General features: G+C 54.4%; 1 protein-coding gene across 1 annotated transcript in view; it reads right to left on the bottom strand.

The window, feature by feature from the left end:
- LOC140407704 (nesprin-2-like) overlaps positions 1-19,370 on the bottom strand; it is a 273,730-nt gene that overhangs the window by 171,544 nt on the left and 82,816 nt on the right. The window contains exons 21-22 of the mRNA XM_072495012.1: positions 11,208-11,358; positions 1,611-1,793 (exon numbers count right to left, since the gene is read on the bottom strand). Of these exons, the coding sequence (XP_072351113.1) occupies positions 1,611-1,793; positions 11,208-11,358 (334 nt within the window). The remainder of the gene's footprint in view (positions 1-1,610; positions 1,794-11,207; positions 11,359-19,370) is intronic.

The following is a 19,370-nucleotide window of genomic DNA, read 5'->3' on the forward strand; positions in this document are numbered from 1 at the left end:
GCGAGAGGGAGGGCGAGAGGGAGGGCGAGAGGGAGGGCGAGAGGGAGGGCGAGAGGGAGGGCGAGAGGGAGGGCGAGAGGGAGGGCGAGAGGGAGGGCGAGAGGGAGGGCGAGAGGGAGGGCGAGAGGGAGGGCGAGAGGGAGGGCGAGAGGGAGGGCGAGAGGGAGGGCGAGAGGGAGGGCGAGAGGGAGGGCGAGAGGGAGGGCGAGAGGGAGGGTGAGAAGGAGGGCGAGGGCAAGAGGGAGGGCGAGAGCGAGAGAGAGCGAAAGAGAGCGAGAGAGAGAGCGAGAGAGCGAGAGCGAGATCGAGAGCGAGAGGCGAGAGAGAGAGCGCGAGAGAGAGAGCGAGAAAGAGAGCGAGAGGGAGAGTGAGAGGGTGAGAGGGAGAGATTTAACATTTCAAGTCATTCTTTGCAACTGAGAAAATGAGTGATATTGGACACGAAACGCTAACTCCGCTTCCCTCTCCACAGACGCTGTTTGCCTTCCCGAGTGCTTCCAGAACTTTGATTTCCAGCAACCGCAGTATTTCGCTGTTATTTGAACGGTTTCCGGAATCTCGGTCGCTGTGACACTGGGCCGAGACCGAAATCCCAGCATCAGGGCCGCTCACAAGATCCAACCACATTCTGGGTGCTCGGAGGGTGGAACGATGCCACCACCGGCTGATTATCCCCTCCCGCCATCCCCAAGAGCTGCTGAGCCAATCAGAGAGCTGGCAGCTTGGGCAGTACCTCTGTAGCTGCGGCCACTGTTGGGTCAGCAGCTTCAGAATGAGGGCACCTCAATGCCAAGGTACCCTCACGGAGCAGGCTGGGGGGAGGGAGCTGGCACCAAGCAGGGAGATGGGAAGTGACCATTAACCGGGCTGCCCACTGGGTGGGCACCGCTAGGGGTGCCATGACAGCTGGGGAAAGAGGCCGGCTCCCCTCCCAATGCCCTCCCTCAGCCTGTTGGTGATCTCCGGCCTCCCAGTCTGGTTCCAACGGGCCGAGAGCAGCACACAATGGGCTGTGGAGGTCAGGCTGACTCCCATTGGAGACCAGGGGCCGCTTCCTGTAGTCAGGACCTTGCCCCAATTCTACACCCCTCCCTCTGGCCGGACCGAACAATGCGAGCAAAGAGTTGGGGGCCGTGGAAAGTCTAAAACTCACATCAGATATTCCCGAACAAGGAGATTTCTATCCTTCTCCCCAGCTTCCACTCAAAGATTAGCCGCAGGAGGAGAAGATTTTCAATTTTTAATGTGATTTCTACCTTCAAAATCTCATTGGGAGGATCAGGAAATGGAGAGAGTCTTTGTGGGAGAGAGGAGGGGATAGAAAGAGCACATTCACTGTTGGATCGGTGTGATTAACGAGCAGAATTCACCCCCGCCCTGCTTGCTTCAACATTTCATGGCGGGGATTTGCATTATGTTCTGAATACTCCGCCTCCCAGGGACTAACACACTGGGAAACACCCCCAATTGGTGTGCAATTGGAAGGGTCAGGCAGGATAAAGGGGCTGAAAGGACTTGTGCTGTATGGTAAGGTTCTGTTCGTGTGTGAGTGCCATAGACTGACCCTTCCCCCTGATAGGTCAGCTGTCCAGCGGTGGTGCTGTAGTTACCTTCAGCCGGCGCAAGATGGCGACGATGCGTTTCTGTAGGCTGTCCCAGCGTTGGTTCCCCTCGTGCACCATCTGCTTGAGGCGGCTCGAAGAGTCCGTGCGATTCTCTCGCGCCAACCGCCTGTACTGCTTGTTGATCAGCTCCAGCTGGGTCAGACTCTCGTGAATCTGCCTCTGGAAAGTCTGCAGCAAAATCACAGAATGGTGATCGCAGGAAGGGGCTATTTGCTGCAGAATGTCTGTGCCGACTGGGTGAAAAATTAATCCCACTGTACCCCAGGGATCTGCTCATTTATAACATCTACCCAATCCCCTTCTGGATGTTCCTCTTGAATCGGCTCCACCACCCGTTCAGGCAGCACCTTCCGCGTCACAACAACTCGCTGTCTGAACATTGCCCTGCATTTTTCGTCAGTATTCACTCAGGAAAAAGATAATGTTGTGGAGGAGAATGCTGAGCCCCAGGCTAATAGAATAGATGGCATTGAGGTACGTAGGGAAGAGGTGTTGGCAATTCTGGACAGGCTGAAAATAGATAAGTCCCCGGGACCTGATGGGATTTATCCTAGGATTCTATGGGAGGCCAGGGAAGAGATTGCTGGACCTTTGGCTTTGATTTTTATGTCATCATTGGCTACAGGAATAGTGCCAGAGGACTGGAGGACAGCAAATGTGGTCCCTTTGTTCAAAAAGGGGAGCAGAGACAACCCCGGCAACTATAGACCGGTGAGCCTCACGTCTGTAGTGGGTAAAGTCTTGGAGGGGATTATAAGAGACAAGATTTATAATCATCTAGATAGGAATAATATGATCAGGGATAGTCAGCATGGCTTTGTGAAGGGTAGGTCATGCCTCACAAACCTTATTGAGTTCTTTGAGAAGGTGACTGAACAGGTAGACGAGGGTAGAGCAGTTGATGTGGTGTATATGGATTTCAGCAAAGCGTTTGATAAGGTTCCCCACGGTAGGCTATTGCAAAAAATACGGAGGCTGGGGATTGAGGGTGATTTAGAGATGTGGATCAGAAATTGGCTAGCTGAAAGAAGACAGAGGGTGGTGGTTGATGGGAAATGTTCAGAATGGAGTTCAGTCACAAGTGGAGTACTACAAGGATCTGTTCTGGGGCCGTTGCTGTTTGTCATTTTTATCAATGACCTAGAGGAAGGCGCAGAAGGGTGGGTGAGTAAATTTGCAGACGATACTAAAGTCGGTGGTGTTGTCGATAGTGTGGAAGGATGTAGCAGGTTACAGAGGGATATAGATAAGCTGCAGAGCTGGGCTGAGAGGTGGCAAATGGAGTTTAATGTAGAGAAGTGTGAGGTGATTCACTTTGGAAGGAATAACAGGAATGCGGAATATTTGGCTAATGGTAAAGTTCTTGAAAGTGTGGATGAGCAGAGGGATCTAGGTGTCCATGTACATAGATCCCTGAAAGTTGCCACCCAGGTTGATAGGGTTGTGAAGAAGGCCTATGGAGTGTTGGCCTTTATTGGTAGAGGGATTGAGTTCCGGAGTCGGGAGGTCATGTTGCAGCTGTACAGAACTCTGGTACGGCCGCATTTGGAGTATTGCGTACAGTTCTGGTCACCGCATTATAGGAAGGACGTGGAGGCTTTGGAGCGGGTGCAGAGGAGATTTACCAGGATGTTGCCTGGTATGGAGGGAAAATCTTATGAGGAAAGGCTGATGGACTTGAGGTTGTTTTCGTTGGAGAGAAGAAGGTTAAGAGGAGACTTAATAGAGGCATACAAAATGATCAGGGGGTTGGATAGGGTGGACAGTGAGAGCCTTCTCCCGCGGATGGAAATGGCTGGCACGAGGGGACATAGCTTTAAACTGAGGGGTAATAGATATAGGACAGAGGTCAGAGGTAGGTTCTTTACGCAAAGAGTAGTGAGGCCGTGGAATGCCCTACCTGCTACAGTAGTGAACTCGCCAACATTGAGGGCATTTAAAAGTTTATTGGATAAACATATGGATGATAATGGCATAGTGTAGGTTAGATGGCTTTTGTTTCGGTGAAACATCGTGGGCCGAAGGGCCTGTACTGCGCTGTATTGTTCTATGTTCTATGTTCTATCTCACCTTTGGCTCATTTGCCAAATATCTTCAATCAGAGTCGTCTGGATAGCGGACTTGTCTGCTCTTAAACGGTTTCAGTTCATTTATTCTATCAAAACACTTCTTTCAAATCTTAAACATATAAGCAGGAGGAGGCCATTCGGCCCTTCGAGCCTGCTCCGCCATTCATTATGATCATGGCTGATCATCGAGTTCAATAACCTGATCCCGCCTTCCCCCCATACCCCTGGATCCCTTTAGCCCCAAGAGCCAAATCTAATTCCTTGAAATTACAGAATGTTTTGGCCTCAACTACTTTCTGTGGGAGCGAATTCCACAGATTCACCGCTCTCTGGGTGAAGACATTTCTCCTCACCCGAGTCCTGAAAGGTTAACCCCTTATCCTCAAACTATGACCCCTAGTTCTGGACTCCCCCACCATTGGGAACATTCTTTCTGAATCTACCCTGTCTAAGCCTGTTGGAATTTTCTAAGTTTCTATGAGATCCCCTCTCACTCTTCTAAACTCCAATCAATATAATCCTAACCGATTTAGTCTCTCCTCACATGACAGTCCCGCCATCCCAGGAATCAGCCGGGTAAACCACCTCCTTCTCCGAAACTTCTCCGCTGTAAGAGGAATAATCTCAGTTCCTTCAGCGTCCCAACGTAATCATCCTCCCTGGTACCTTGGGAGTAAATCCGATCTATACCCTCTCCAATGCAGAGAGGAGCTGGTCAGGAGGAGTCTGTCACCCTCTGTCTCCCATCACCAATACAGATCGGGAACCAGTGCAGGGCGAAATCGTCACCATGCCAGGGTGAGGGGGTAAATAGGTAGCTGGGTATTCACGCTCGCCCCCCCCCAACCCCCGCAAGTCAAAAGGGAAAATTAAAATCATAGAGTCACGCATCACAGATTGATGCTCAACGTGTCCCTGTCATCCCTCTGAATCATGGGAGTGGCCCTTTAAGAAAAGGTTTTGTCTTATCACATGGCTTCAGTGATGTCATTGTGTGGGTGGAGCTGGGCTGTGGCTCTGTGAGCTTGAGCTTTCACTATGAGTTTTGGGACTGGTTTGAACTGCACAGGATGAAAGAAGTGTTTCTCTACCTTCATTTTAGAAGCTGTTCCCAGACTGCTTGGTAACTTAAAAGAGATAATTGGTTTCTGGGAGGAATTCAAACCTGCTGTTTGAGAAGGGGAACAGGACTTCCGGGTGCGGCGATGACCAGCTGAGTCGCACGTTTCGGCAGCTCCCGGTGAAACGGACTTTTGGGCTCTTGATAGGAGCCCCAACGGCAATTTTGACGGCTAAAAACACTGTGCGGTAAACCAGAAGGGAATCCCCCCTGGATACGGATGAAAAAAGGAGGAGAAAGTGGCCGGATTGCAGTGGATCCTTTAGAACAGCGGCAAGGAAGGCAAGCAAAAACCAAGATGGCGTCGGAAGGTGGCAGTTTAACATGGGGCCCTGAACAACAAGAGTTCTTGAAATGCTGTGTGGAAGAGCTCAAAAAGGAAATGAAGAAAGAGCTGTTGGCCCCGATACTACAGGCGATCGAAGGGCTAAAGGAGGAACTAAAGACCCAGGAGCGGGAGCTTCGGGTCGTGAAGGCAAAGGCAGCCGAGAATGAGGACGACATACAGGGCCTGGTGGTGGAGACGGAGACGCATGAGGCACATCAGAAACAATGTGTGGAAAGGTTGGAGGCACTGGAGAACAACGCAAGGAGGAACAACCTGAGGATTCTTGGTCTTCCTGAAGGTGCGGAGGGAGCGGACGTCGGGGCATATGTGAGCACGATGCTGCACTCGTTAATGGGAGCGGAGGCCCCGGCAGGACCGTTGGAGGTGGAGGGAGCATACCGAGTGATGGCGCGAGGACCGAGAGCAGGAGAAATTCCCAGAGCCATAGTGGTGAGATTCCTCCGTTTTAAGGATAGAGAAATGGTCCTTAGATGGGCAAAGAAAACTCGGAGCAGTTAATGGGAGAACGCGGTGATCCGCGTTTATCAAGACTGGAGTGCGGAGGTGGCGAGAAGGAGGGCGAGCTTTAATCGGGCCAAGGCGGTGCTTCATAAAAAGAAGATAAAATTTGGAATGTTGCAACCGGCAAGACTGTGGGTCACATATCGAGGGAGGCACCACTACTTTGAGACGGCGGATGAAGCGTGGACTTTTATTGTGGAAGAAAACTGGAATGAGCGGGTTATTAAAAAGAACGTTTGAACAAAGTGGTGGGGCGAATGTGGGGGGCGAAGAGGGGGGTTAAAAAGGGGGGAAAGAGGAGTTTTATGTACTAATCCTGCGATGTGGTAACTTTTCTCTCTTCCACAGGTGGTGATGGGGGAGGAGGGGAGGTGGAGGAGATGGGGCATTGGCCATTGGGGGCGGGGCCAAGGGAGAAGCGCGGGCTTGGTTCCCGCGCTATGATAATCATGGCGGGAATAGAGAAGCAGGAAGGAGGGGGCGTCGCATGGTGCGAGCCGAGGTCACGGGGGGAAGCCGAGGTCAGCCAGAGTTTGCTGACTTCTGGGAGCAACATGGGGGGAGTAATTACGCTAGCGGGGGATCTAGCGGGGGGGGTTGGAGGAGGGAATTACTGGGTTGCTGCTGCTGGGGAGGGGGGGAGCTGGTATGGGAGGGGAAGGGCGGGGGGGCACCGCCTGGGGGAGATACAGCTGCGTGGGAACCGGTGAGGAGCTGGAAAAAGGGGATGGCTAATCGACAAGGGGGGGGGGTAGGAAGCCCCCCAACCCGGCTGATCACGTGGAACGTGAGAGGGCTGAACGGGCCGATAAAGAGGGCACGGGTACTCGCACACCTTAAGAAACTTAAGGCAGATGTGGTTATGTTACAGGAAACGCACCTGAAACTGATAGACCAGGTTAGGCTACGCAAAGGATGGGTGGGGCAGGTGTTCCATTCGGGGCTAGATGCGAAAAACAGGGGGGTGGCTATATTAGTGGGGAAGCGGGTAATGTTCGAGGCAAAGACTATAGTGGCGGATAACGGGGGCAGATACGTGATGGTGAGTGGCAAACTACAGGGGAGACGGTGGTTTTGGTAAACGTATATGCCCCGAACTGGGATGATGCCAATTTTATGAGGCGGATGCTAGGACGCATTCCGGACCTAGAGATGGGAAAGCTGATAATGGGGGGAGATTTTAATACGGTGTTGGAACCAGGGCTGGATAGGTCGAAGTCCAGGACTGGAAGGAGGCCGGCAGCAGCCAAGGTACTTAAAGATTTTATGGAGCAGATGGGAGGTGTAGACCCGTGGAGATTTAGCAGACCTAGGAGTAAGGAGTTCTCGTTTTTCTCCTATGTCCATAAAGTCTACTCGCGAATAGACTTTTTTGTGCTGGGAAGGGCGTTGATCCCGAAGGTGAGGGGAACGGAGTATACGGCTATAGCCATTTCGGATCACGCTCCACACTGGGTGGACTTGGAGATAGGGGAGGAAACAGGAGGGCGCCCACCCTGGAGAATGGACATGGGACTAATGGCAGATGAGGGGGTGTGTCTAAGGGTGAGGGGGTGCATTGAAAAGTACTTGGAACTCAATGATAATGGGGAGGTCCAGGTGGGAGTGGTCTGGGAGGCGCTGAAGGCGGTGGTTAGAGGGGAGCTGATATCAATAAGGGCACATAAAGGGAAGCAGGAGAGTAAGGAACGGGAGCGGTTGCTGCAAGAACTTTTGAGGGTGGACAGACAATATGCGGAAGCACCGGAGGAGGGACTGTACAGGGAAAGGCAAAGGCTACATGTAGAATTTGACTTGCTGACTACGGGCACTGCAGAGGCACAATGGAGGAAGGCACAGGGTGTACAGTACGAATATGGGGAGAAGGCGAGCAGGTTGCTGGCACACCAATTGAGGAAAAAGGGAGCAGCGAGGGAAATAGGGGAAGTGAGGGATGAGGAAGGAGAGATGGAGCGGGGAGCGGAGAGAGTGAATGGAGTGTTCAAGACATTTTATAAAAAATTATATGAAGCTCAACCCCCGGATGGGAGGGAGAGAATGATGGGCTTCTTGGATCGGCTGGAATTTCCCAAGGTGGAAGAGCAGGAAAGGGTGGGACTGGGAGCACAGATCGAGGTAGAAGAAGTGGTGAAAGGAATTAGGAGCATGCAGGCGGGAAAGGCCCCGGGACCGGATGGATTCCCAGTCGAATTCTATAGAAAATATGTGGACTTGCTCGCCCCGGTATTGACGAGGACCTTTAATGAGGCAAAGGAAAGGGGACAACTGCCCCCGACTATGTCTGAAGCAACGATATCGCTTCTCTTAAAGAAGGAAAAGGACCCGCTACAATGCGGGTCCTATAGACCTATTTCCCTCCTAAATGTAGATGCCAAGATCCTGGCCAAGGTAATGGCAATGAGAATAGAGGAATGTGTCCCGGGGGTGGTCCACGAGGACCAAACTGGGTTTGTGAAGGGGAGACAGCTGAACACGAATATACGGAGGCTGTTAGGGGTAATGATGATGGCCCCACCAGAGGGGGAAACGGAGATAGTAGTGGCGATGGATGCCGAGAAAGCATTTGATAGAGTGGAGTGGGATTATTTGTGGGAGGTGTTGAGGAGATTTGGTTTTGGAGAGGGGTATGTTAGATGGGCGCAGCTGTTGTATAGGGCCCCGATGGCGAGCGTGGTCATGAATGGACGGGGATCTGCATATTTTCGGCTCCATAGAGGGACAAGGCAGGGATGCCCTCTGTCCCCATTATTGTTTGCACTGGCGATTGAGCCCCTGGCGATAGCGTTGAGGGGTTCCAAGAAGTGGAGGGGAGTACTTAGAGGAGGAGAAGAACACCGGGTATCTTTGTATGCAGACGATTTGCTACTATACGTGGCGGACCCGGCGGAGGGGATGCCAGAAATAATGCGGATACTTGGGGAGTTTGGGGATTTTTCAGGGTATAAATTGAACATGGGGAAAAGTGAGTTGTTTGTGGTGCATCCAGGGGAGCAGAGTAGAGAAATAGAGGACCTACCGTTGAGAAAGGTAACAAGGGACTTTCGTTACCTGGGGATCCAGGTAGCCAAGAATTGGGGCACATTGCATAGGTTAAATTTAACGCGGTTGGTGGAACAAATGGAGGAGGATTTCAAGAGATGGGATATGGTATCCCTGTCATTGGCAGGGAGGGTGCAGGCGGTTAAGATGGTGGTCCTCCCGAGATTCCTCTTTGTGTTTCAGTGCCTCCCGGTGGTGATCACGAAGGCTTTTTTTAAAAGGATTGAAAAGAGCATCATGGGTTTTGTGTGGGCCGGGAAGACCCTGAGAGTGAGGAAGGGATTCTTACAGCGTAGCAGGGATAGGGGGGGGCTGGCACTACCGAGCCTAAGTGAGTATTATTGGGCCGCTAATATTTCAATGGTGAGTAAGTGGATGGGAGAGGAGAAGGGAGCGGCGTGGAAGAGATTAGAGAGGGCGTCCTGTAGGGGGACTAGCCTACAGGCTATGGTGACAGCCCCATTGCCGTTCTCACCGAGGAACTACACCACAAGCCCGGTGGTGGTGGCTACACTGAAGATTTGGGGACAGTGGAGACGGCATAGGGGAAAGACTGGAGCCTTGGGGGGATCCCCGATAAGAAACAACCATAGGTTTGCCCCGGGGGGAATGGATGGGGGATATGGAATGTGGCAAAGAGCAGGAATAATGCAACTGAAGGATCTGTTTGTGGATGGGAAGTTCGCGAGTCTGGGAGCGCTGACCGAGAAATATGGGTTGCCCCAAGGGAATGCATTCAGGTATATGCAACTGAGGGCTTTTGCGAGGCAACAGGTGAGGGAATTCCCGCAGCTCCCGACACAAGAGGTGCAGGACAGAGTGATCTCAAAGACATGGGTGGGGGATGGTAAGGTGTCAGATATATATAGGGAAATGAGGGACGAGGGGGAGACTATGGTAGATGAACTAAAAGGGAAATGGGAAGAAGAGCTGGGGGAGGAGATCGAGGAGGGGCTGTGGGCAGATGCCCTAAGCAGGGTAAACTCGTCGTCCTCGTGTGCCAGGCTAAGCCTGATTCAGTTTAAGGTATTACACAGGGCGCATATGACTGGAGCACGGCTCAGTAAATTTTTTGGGGTGGAGGATAGGTGTGCGAGGTGCTCGAGAAGCCCAGCGAATCATACCCATATGTTTTGGTCATGCCCGGCACTACAGGGGTTTTGGATGGGGGTGACAAAGGTACTTTCAAAAGTAGTGGGGGTCCGGGTCGAACCAAGCTGGGGGTTGGCTATATTTGGGGTTGCACAAGAGCCGGGAGTGCAGGAGGCGAGAGAGGCCGATGTTTTGGCCTTTGCGTCCCTAGTAGCCCGGCGCAGGATATTGCTAATGTGGAAAGAAGCCAAGCCCCCGGGGGTGGAGACCTGGATAAATGACATGGCGGGGTTTATAAAGCTAGAGCGGATTAAGTTCATCCTAAGGGGGTCGGCTCAAGGGTTCACCAGGCGGTGGCAACCGTTCGTCGAATACCTCGCAGAAAGATAGATGGAATGGAAAAAAGAAGGCAGCAGCAGCAGCCCAGGATCGGGGGGGGGGGGGGGGGGGGGGGGGGGGGAGGAAGGAACCAGAAGGACTCTCAGGGTTGTTAATATATACGGTATAATATGTATAGGTCGTTGCTACAGATAATTATATATTGGACTGTTAAATCATATTTTTGGAGAGTGTTACTTGTGATAAGGCAGTTGCCAATTAGGGTTAGTTTTCATTTTTGTTATTTATTATTTATTCATTTTTTGTTTATAAAATAGGTCATTGTTATTTGTGTTGTTATAATATTGTGTAAAGGATGCACAATGTACTGTGTTGGTTGACCAAAAATTTTCAATAAAATATTTATTAAAAAAAAAAGAGAAGGGGAACAGAGTATCAATAACAACAGTCTTATACCAGTGAGAGTGCCGTGTGCTGGGCCACGCCTTTGAAAAGGGGTTTTACTTGGATTTTGTTATTGAATTGGAACAGTTAAGGGGGAATTCATGAAGGGTTATAAATAGCTTACTGTAGCTATACCTATTGCTCCCAGAGGATACAATTGCTACCAGGGTCTTGCTTCCACACCTACATCCGCAATTCTTCACCTGTGAACTGGCTGGATGTGTTCCGGGCAGCAATTAATCGTTCAGGGACAACCTTCGCTCAACCCAAGCGTGCCCTCATGAGTGACACACACTCATTGTCTGGGAGGGTGGCGACCAGCAGTGCAGACTGCAAATGATTTTTACCCCATCTTCCTCAGCCAGGGGTCTCATGTTCAACCCGAGCCCTCTACCCAGATTGACCCCGGGGCCCTCTGCTCCGCCAGACTCACAACCACACTCGGCCATTGTGCACACCAGCATGTGAGCCAGGAGTGAGAGAGATGGGATAATCATTAGAAAATGACAAAATCTCGTCCTTTCAAAATAAAAAGAACAAATATAATAACGCTGCCTATTCTCTCCAGGTGACCAGCCGTCCCTCACACTCGCTCAGACCCCCACATTCCGACCTCAGCCTCCAATCACCTCAAATCGTTTCAGCTCCTCTTTGGCGAGCGAGTACAAGACCTGCGATGTGTTGGGCTGAGATGCCGTCCACTCAGCTCCCTTCAGCCAATCCTCGAAACGAGAATAGTCATCCAGGAACTTCTGCCAAAGTCTCCACGTCTCCTCAATCCTGCGATGGCACAGAAAGCAAGTCCACGTTACCCACACGGTGCCCCATCACTGTGCCCATTACCACACGGTGCCCCATCACTGTGCCCATTACCACATGGTGCCCCATCACTGTGCCCATTACCACATGGTGCCCCATCACTGTGCCCATTACCACACGGTGCCCCATCACTGTGCCCATTACCACACGGTGCCCCATCACTGTGTCCATTACCACACAATGCCCCATCACTGTGTCCATTGCCACACGGTGCCCCATCACTGTGCCCATTACCACACGGTGCCCCATCACCGTGCCCATTACCACACGGTGCCCCATCACTGTGCCCATTACCACACGGTGCCCCATCACTGTGACCATTACCACACGGTGCCCCGTCACTGTGCCCATTACCACACGGTGCCCCATCACTGTGCCCATTACCACATGGTGCCCCATCACTGTGTCCACCACCACACGGTGCCCCGTCACTGTGCCCATTACCACACGGTGCCCCATCACTGTGCCCATTGCCACACGGTGCCCCATCACTGTGCCCATTACCACACGGTGCCCCATCACTGTGCCCATTACCACACGGTGCCCCATCACTGTGCCCATTACCACAGGGTGACCATCACTGTGCCCATTACCACACGGTGCCCCATCACTGTGCCCATTACACACGGTGCCCCATCACTGTGTCCATTACACACGGTGCCCCATCACTGTGCCCATTACACACGGTGCCCCATCACTGTGTCCATTACCACACGGTGCCCCATCACTGTGCCCATTACCACACGGTGCCCCATCACTGCGCCCATTACCACACGGTGCCCCATCACTGTGTCCATTACACACGGTGCCCCATCACTGTGCCCATTACCACACGGTGCCCCATCACTGTGTCCACTACCACACGGTGCCCCGTCACTGTGTCCATTACCACAGGGTGACCATCACTGTGCCCATTACACACGGTGCCCTATCACTGTGCCCATTACACACGGTGCCCCATCACTGTGCCCATTACACACGGTGCCCCATCACTGTGCCCATTACACACGGTGCCCCATCACTGTGTCCATTACCACACGGTGCCCCATCACTGTGCCCATTACACACGGTGCCCCATCACTGTGCCCATTACCACAGGGTGACCATCACTGTGCCCATTACCACACGGTGCCCCATCACTGTGCCCATTACCACACGGTGCCCATCACTGTGCCCATTACCACACGGTGCCCCATCACTGCGCCCATTACCACATGGTGCCCCATCACTGTGCCCATTACCACACGGTGCCCCATCACTGTGTCCATTACACACGGTGCCCCATCACTGTGCCCATTACCACACGGTGCCCCATCACTGCGACCATTACCACACGGTGCCCCATCACTGTGCTCATTACCACACGGTGCCCCATCACTGTGTCCATTACACACGGTGCCCATCACTGTGCCCATTACACACGGTGCCCCGTCACTGTGTCCATTACCACACGGTGCCCCATTACCGTGTCCATTACCACACGGTGCCCCATCACTGTGCCCATTACCACACGGTGCCCCATCACCGTGCCCATTACCACACGGTGCCCCATCACTGTGCCCATTACCACACGTTGCCCCATCACTGTGCTCATTACCACACGGTGCCCCACCACTGTGTCCATTACACACGGTGCCCCGTCACTGTGTCCATTACCACACGGTGCCCCATCACTGTGTCCATTACCACACGGTGCCCCATCACTGTGTCCATTACCACACGGTGCCCCATCACCGTGTCCATTACCACACGGTGCCCCGTCACTGTGTCCATTACACACGGTGCCCATCACTGTGCCCAGTACCACACGGTGCCCCATCACTGTGTCCATTACACACGGTGCCCCATCACCGTGTCCATTACCACACGGTGCCCCATCACTGTGTCCATTACCACACGGTGCCCCATCACTGTGTCCATTACCACACGGTGCCCCATCACTGTGTCCATTACACACGGTGCCCCGTCACTGTGTCCATTACCACACGGTGCCCCATTACCGTGTCCATTACCACACGGTGCCCCGTCACTGTGTCCATTACACACGGTGCCCATCACTGTGCCCAGTACCACACGGTGCCCCATTACCGTGTCCATTACCACACGGTGCCCCGTCACTGTGTCCATTACACACGGTGCCCATCACTGTGCCCAGTACCACACGGTGCCCCATCACTGTGTCCATTACCACACAGTGCCCCGTCACTGTGTCCATTACACACGGTGCCCATCACTGTGCCCAGTACCACACGGTGCCCCATTACCGTGTCCATTACCACACGGTGCCCCGTCACTGTGTCCATTACACACGGTGCCCATCACTGTGCCCAGTACCACACGGTGCCCCATCACTGTGCCCAGTACCACACGGTGCCCCATCACTGTGCCCATTACCACACGGTGCCCCATCACTGTGCCCATTACCACCCGGTGCCCCATCACTGTGTCCATTACACACGGTGCCCATCACTGTGCCCAGTACCACACGGTGCCCCATCACTGTGCCCATTACCACACGGTGCCCCATCACTGTGTCCATTACACACGGTGCCCCATCACTGTGCCCATTACCACACGGTGCCCCATCACTGTGCTCATTACCACACGGTGCCCCATCACTGTGTCCATTACCACACGGTGCCCCATCACTGTGCCCATTACCACACGGTGCCCATCACTGTGCCCATTACCACACGGTGCCCCATCACTGTGCTCATTACCACACGGTGCCCCATCACTGTGCCCATTACCACACGGTGCCCCATCACTGTGCCCATTACACACGGTGCCCCATCACTGTGCTCATTACCACACGGTGCCCCATCACTGTGCTCATTACCACACGGTGCCCCATCACTGTGCCCATTACCACACGGTGCCCCATCACTGTGTCCATTACACACGGTGCCCCGTCACTGTGTCCATTACCACACAGTGCCCCATCACTGTGCCCATTACACACGGTGCCCCATCACTGTGTCCATTACCACACGGTGCCCCATCACTGTGCCCATTACACACGGTGCCCCATCACTGTGCTCATTACCACACGGTGCCCCATCACTGTGTCCAATACCACACGGTGCCCCATCACTGTGTCCATTACCACACGGTGCCCCATCACTGTGCTCATTACCACACGGTGCCCCATCACTGTGTCCATTACACACGGTGCCCCGTCACTGTGTCCATTACCACACGGTGCCCCATCACTGTGCCCATTACACACGGTGCCCCATCACTGTGCTCATTACCACACGGTGCCCCATCACTGTGTCCATTACACAAGGTGCCCCGTCACTGTGTCCATTACCACACGGTGCCCCATTACCGTGTCCATTACCACACGGTGCCCCATCACTGTGCCCATTACCACACGGTGCCCCATCACTGTGCCCATTGCCACACGGTGCCCCATCACTGTGCCCATTACCACACGGTGCCCCATCACTGTGCCCATTACCACACGGTGCCCCATCACTGTGCCCATTACCACACGGTGCCCCATCACTGTGCCCATTACCACACGGTGCCCCATCACCGTGCCCATTACACACGGTGCCCCGTCACTGTGTCCATTACCACACGGTGCCCCATTACCGTGTCCATTACCACACGGTGCCCCATCACTGTGTCCATTACCACACGGTGCCCCATTACCGTGTCCATTACCACACGGTGCCCCATCACTGTGTCCATTACACACGGTGCCCCGTCACTGTGTCCATTACCACACGGTGCCCCATTACCGTGTCCATTACCACACGGTGCCCCATCACTGTGCCCATTACCACACGGTGCCCCATCACTGTGCCCATTACCACACGGTGCCCCATCACTGTGCTCATTACCACACGGTGCCCCATCACTGTGTCCATTACACACGGTGCCCCGTCACTGTGTCCATTACCACACGGTGCCCCATTACCGTGTCCATTACCACACGGTGCCCCGTCACTGTGTCCATTACACACGGTGCCCATCACTGTGCCCAGTACCACACGGTGCCCCATCACTGTGTCCATTACACACGGTGCCCATCACTGTGCCCAGTACCACACGGTGCCCCATCACTGTGTCCATTACCACACGGTGCCCCGTCACTGTGTCCATTACACACGGTGCCCATCACTGTGCCCAGTACCACACGGTGCCCCATCACTGTGTCCAATACACACGGTGCCCCATCACTGGGTCCATTGCCACACGGTGCCCCATCACTGTGTCCATTACTCACGGTGCCCCATCACTGTGTCCATTACACACGGTGCCCATCACTGTGTCCATTACACACGGTGCCCATCACTGTGCCCAGTACCACACGGTGCCCCATCACTGTGCCCATTACCACACGGTGCCCCATCACTGTGCCCAGTACCACACGGTGCCCCATCACTGTGCCCATTACCACACGGTGCCCCATCACTGTGCTCATTACCACACGGTGCCCCATCACTGTGCCCATTACCACACGGTGCCCCATCACTGTGTCCATTACCACACGGTGCCCCATCACTGTGCCCATTACACACGGTGCCCCATCACTGTGTCCATTACACACGGTGCCCATCACTGCGCCCATTACCACACGGTGCCCCATCACTGTGCCCATTACCACACGGTGCCCCATCACTGTGCTCATTACCACACGGTGCCCCATCACTGTGCCCATTACCACACGGTGCCCCATCACTGTGTCCATTACCACACGGTGCCCCATCACTGTGTCCATTACTCACGGTGCCCCATCACTGTGTCCATTACCACACGGTGCCCCATCACTGTGTCCATTACTCACGGTGCCCCATCACTGTGTCCATTACACACGGTGCCCATCACTGTGTCCATTACACACGGTGCCCCATCACTGTGCCCATTACCACACGGTGCCCCATCACTGTGTCCATTACTCACGGTGCCCCATCACTGTGTCCATTACACACGGTGCCCATCACTGTGTCCATTACACACGGTGCCCATCACTTAGCCCAGTACCACACGGTGCCCCATCACTGTGCCCATTACCACACGGTGCCCCATCACTGTGCCCATTACCACACGGTGCCCCATCACTGTGCTCATTACCACACGGTGCCCCATCACTGTGCCCATTACCACACGGTGCCCCATCACTGTGTCCATTACCACACGGTGCCCCATCACTGTGCCCATTACACACGGTGCCCCATCACTGTGTCCATTACACACGGTGCCCATCACTGCGCCCATTACCACACGGTGCCCCATCACTGTGCCCATTACCACACGGTGCCCCATCACTGTGCTCATTACCACACGGTGCCCCATCACTGTGTCCATTACACACGGTGCCCATCACTGTGTCCATTACACACGGTGCCCATCACTGTGCCCATTACCACACGGTGCCCCATCACTGCGCCCATTACCACACGGTGCCCCATCACTGTGCCCATTACCACACGGTGCCCCATCACTGTGCCCATTACACACGGTGCCCCATCACTGCGCCCATTACCACACGGTGCCCCATCACTGTGCCCATTACCACACGGTGCCCCATCACTGTGCCCATTACACACGGTGCCCCATCACTGTGCCCATTACCACACGGTGCCCCATCACTGTGTCCATTACCACACGGTGCCCCATCACTGTGCCCATTACCACACGGTGCCCCATCACTGTGCCCATTACCACAAGGTGCCCCATCACTGTGCCCATTACCACAAGGTGCCCCATCACTGTGTCCATTACACACGGTGCCCATCACTGTGCCCATTACACACGGTGCCCCATCACTGTGCCCATTACCACACGGTGCCCCATCACTGTGTCCATTACCACACGGTGCCCCATCACTGTGCCCATTACCACACGGTGCCCCATCACTGTGCCCATTACCACACGGTGCCCTATCACTGTGTCCATTACACACGGTGCCCCATCACCGTGTCCATTACCACACGGTGCCCCATCACCGTGTCCATTACCACACGGTGCCCCATCACTGTGTCCATTACCACACGGTGCCCCATCACTGTGTCCATTACCACACGGTGCCCCATCACTGTGCCCATTACCACACGGTGCCCCATCACTGTGTCCATTACCACACGGTGCCCTATCACTGTGTCCATTACACACGGTGCCCCATCACCGTGTCCATTACCACACGGTGCCCCATCACCGTGTCCATTACCACACGGTGCCCCATCACTGTGTCCATTACACACGGTGCCCCATCACCGTGTCCATTACCACACGGTGCCCCATCACCGTGTCCATTACCACACGGTGCCCCATCACTGTGTCCATTACCACACGGTGCCCCATCACTGTGTCCATTACCACACGGTGCCCCATCACTGTGCCCATTACCACACGGTGCCCCATCACTGTGCCCATTACCACACGGTGCCCCATCACTGTGCCCATTACACACGGTGCCCCATCACTGTGCCCATTACACATGGTGCCCCATCACTGTGCCCATTACCACACGGTGCCCATCACTGTGTCCATTACACACGGTGCCCCATCACTGTGCCCATTACACACGGTGCCCCATCACTGTGCCCATTGCCACACGGTGCCCCATCACTGTGCCCATTACCACACGGTGCCCATCACTGTGTCCATTACACACGGTGCCCCATCACTGTGTCCATTACACACGGTGTCCCATCACTGTGCCCATTACCACACGGTGCCCCATCACTGTGCCCATTACCACACGGTGCCCCATCACTGTGCCCATTACCACACGGTGCCCCATCACTGTGCCCATTACCACACGGTGCCCCATCACTGTGCCCATTACCACACGGTGCCCCATCACTGTGCCCATTACCACACGGTGCCCCATCACTGTGCCCATTGCCACACGGTGCCCCATCACTGTGTCCATTACACACGGTGCCCCATCACTGTGCCCATTACACACGGTGCCCCATTACTGTGTCCATTACACACGGTGCCCCATCACTGTGCCCATTACCACACGGTGCCCCATCACTGTGCCCATTGCCACACGGTGCCCCATCACTGTGTCCATTACCACACGGTGCCCCATCACTGTGTCCATTACACACGGTGCCCCATCACTGTGCCCATTACCACACGGTGCCCCATCACTGTGTCCATTACACACGGTGCCCCATCACTGTGTCCATTACCACACGGTGCCCCATCACTGTGTCCATTACACACGGTGCCCCATCACTGTGCCCATTACCACACGGTGCCCCATCACTGTGTCCATTACCACACGGTGCCCATCACTGTGCCCATTACACACGGTGCCCCATCACTGTGCCCATTACACACGGTGCCCCATCACTGTGTCCATTACACACGGTGCCCCATCACTGTGCCCATTACCACACGGTGCCCCATCACTGTGCCCATTGCCACACGGTGCCCCATCACTGTGTCCATTACACACGGTGCCCCATCACTGTGTCCATTACACACGGTGCCCCATCACTGTGTCCATTACCACACGGTGCCCCATCACTGTGTCCATTACCACACGGTGCCCCATCACTGTGCCCATTACCACACGGTGGACCCATCACTGTGCCCATTACCACACAGTGCCCCATCACTGTGCCCATTACACACGGTGCCCCATCACTGTGCCCATTACCACACGGTGCCCATCACTGTGCCCATTACCACACGGTGCCCCATCACTGTGCCCATTGCCACACGGTGCCCCATCACTGTGCCCATTACCACACGGTGCCCCACTGTGCCCATTACCACACGGTGCCCCATCACTGTGTCCATTACCACACGGTGCCCCATCACTGTGTCCATTACCACACGGTGCCCCATCACTGTGCCCATTACCACACGGTGCCCCATCACTGTGCCCATTACCACACGGTGCCCCATCACTGTGCCCATTACCACACGGTGCCCCATCACTGTGCCAATGCCACACGGTGCCCCACTGTGCCCATTACCACACGGTGCCCCATCACTGT

The sequence above is a fragment of the Scyliorhinus torazame genome, chromosome 2, assembly GCF_047496885.1.
Source record: "Scyliorhinus torazame isolate Kashiwa2021f chromosome 2, sScyTor2.1, whole genome shotgun sequence".
NCBI lineage: Eukaryota > Metazoa > Chordata > Chondrichthyes > Carcharhiniformes > Scyliorhinidae > Scyliorhinus > Scyliorhinus torazame.